Source organism: Sphaeroforma arctica, assembly GCF_001186125.1.
Source record: "Sphaeroforma arctica JP610 unplaced genomic scaffold supercont1.3215, whole genome shotgun sequence".
Lineage (NCBI taxonomy): Eukaryota > Ichthyosporea > Ichthyophonida > Sphaeroforma > Sphaeroforma arctica.
In genome coordinates this window covers 1428-3827 of record NW_014037343.1, presented here as the reverse complement: position 1 = coordinate 3827, position 2400 = coordinate 1428, and the positions used below count along the sequence as shown (strand labels likewise).

The following is a 2400-nucleotide window of genomic DNA, read 5'->3' as shown; positions in this document are numbered from 1 at the left end:
TACACCTACACACACACCACCAACACACACACACACACACACACACACACACACACACACACACACACACACACACAACTACCCACAAACACTCACACCTACACACATACATACACACTCTCTCACACACACGCAATGCCTCTGCGCACTCACCCGTGGGCTGTGCACGTGGTTTGTTGCCGCTGTCCCCACCCGGCTGAAAGGCATCGCTCTTATGCCGCAGAAACCTGTGCTTCAGCAGATTCACGCTCGTGTGCCGGTCTTTGACCCGTGAGTCCAGGCACCGGCCCAAAAAGTCGCGCAGGTCGCCCTCGCTCACACTTTTTAGGGCCGCTTGCACCGAAAGTTTGGTGTCCACTTCACCGAGCAGCAGCTCTAGTACTACACAGCCCAAGTTCCAGATATCGCTACGGCGATCGTACTTTTTGCCTTTCATGCACTCTGGCGGAGGCCAATACCTGCTGTGACAAACAACCGAATGTAGAAGGCATGGGTGGTCAGGGGAGGGACAAACCTACCTACACAAACCATACTACGCAAAGGTATATGGTATAAGGTACACACAGCTACACACACGACATACAACTATATATATAGGTACACTGTACAGTACGTACACACCACTACCACACCCTCTGCACAACCACTCACACGCCAAACAATCAACCAACCAAATAGAAACAGCACCTGCACACACGACACACAACTATATACATACATACATTGCACATACACACCACTACCACACCCTCCGCACAACCATTCACACGCCAAACAACCAACCAATCAAATATAAACAGCACCTACACATACGACATACAACTATATACATACATACACTGTACATACACACCACTACCACATTCCCTCACAACCACTCACACGCCAAACAACCAACCAACCAACCAAATAGGAACAGCACCTACACACACGACACACAACTATATACATACATACACTGTACATACACACCACTGCCACACCCCCTCACAACCACTCACACGCCAAACAACCAATCAACATAATAGAAACAGCACCTACACATACGATACACAACTATATACATACATACACTGTACATACACACCACTACCACATCCCCTCACAACCACTCACACGCCAAACAACCAGCCAACCAAGCACAAAAGAAAAAGTAACAGCAACTACGAGGCTAAAGCTTGGGGTTTAGGGTTGGTTTAGGGTTTAGGGTTTAGGGTTTTAAGGCATTACCTGCGTGGGGTGGTGCCTTCTGCACCGCCCATGTGTGTGGGTGTGTGGGTGTTGTTTGCGTTTGCGTGTGTGTTGGTCCCTGGTGTGTGGGCGTCGTCGCTCTCCACTGTCACGTCGTTGGTAGAAATGAACTCGTGGATGCGATGCAGCGGCTCTCCCTGCAATGTGTGTCATCAGTGCGTGTGTAAGTGTGTAAATGTGTATGTAATGCATTTATAGTGTACATACATCAGTGCGTGTGTAAGTGTGCAAGTGTGTATGTAGTGTACTTACATCTGTGCGTGTGTAAGTGTGTAAGTGTGTATGTAGTGTACTTACATCAGTGCGTGTGTAAGTGTGTAAGTGTGTATGTAGTATACTTACATCAGTGCGTGTGTAATTGTGTAAGTATATATGTAGTGCATTTAGTGTACTTACAACAGTGCGTGTGTAAGTGTGTAAGTGTGTATGTAGTGCATTTAATGTACTTACATCAGTGCGTGTGTAAGTTTGTAAGTGTGTATGTAGTGCATTTAGTGTACTTAATATATGTAGCGTATTGAGGCACATCAGATCTTTAAACAGAATACAGGCGAACATATGTGACAGCTGCCACTCAGATCTATAAATAGATATACCTACCAGACCTATAAATAGATATACCTGGATGATACGGGCGTGGCCGTCGGATGTGAGGAAGATGCTGGAGGGACTCACAAACCCGTGGACCACGTGGTGCTGGTGCAGATAGGCCAGGCCAGCCGTCAACTGCCGCGTGTACTGGCGCACTCCGTTGATGTCTAATCGCCCCACCTGAGATGCGAGTGAAGGCGGGAGTAGGAGGATCAGCGACATGGAATAAACGACATGGGATAAACGGCATGCAGTAAACGTCATGGAAGAAACGACATGCAGTAAACGACTTGGAATAAACGACATGGGATAAATGACATGGAATAAACAACATGCAATACACAACATGCAGTAAACGACATGGAATAAACGAAACGAGATACAAACGAGAGCGACTGCGAGTAGCACTCGGAATATAGTAGGTGGCTGTGTAGTAGGGTTTAGGACACGCTTGAATCACACCTGTTGTAGCAAATTCTCCAGTGTCGTGGCTCCCACATACTCCGAAGCCAATTGTACAGTGATTGAATCACCCTGAAATGCAGAAATACCATTGGT

At 47.0% G+C, this 2400-nt stretch overlaps 2 protein-coding genes across 2 annotated transcripts; both read right to left on the bottom strand.

The window, feature by feature from the left end:
- Positions 1-153: 153 nt before the first annotated feature.
- On the bottom strand, positions 154-458 carry SARC_13381 (hypothetical protein; the record flags this gene model as incomplete). Its single annotated transcript, XM_014292489.1, has 1 exon — positions 154-458. A coding segment is annotated over exon 1 (283 nt), but the record flags the coding sequence as incomplete, so codon positions are not given.
- A 768-nt stretch (positions 459-1226) lies between these two features.
- On the bottom strand, positions 1227-2064 carry SARC_13380 (hypothetical protein; the record flags this gene model as incomplete). The annotated part of the gene is made up of 2 exons (XM_014292488.1): positions 1227-1388; positions 1873-2064. The coding sequence occupies 2 exons, from the start codon at positions 2062-2064 to the stop codon at positions 1227-1229; spliced, it is 354 nt and encodes a 117-aa protein (XP_014147963.1).
- Positions 2065-2400: the final 336 nt, after the last annotated feature.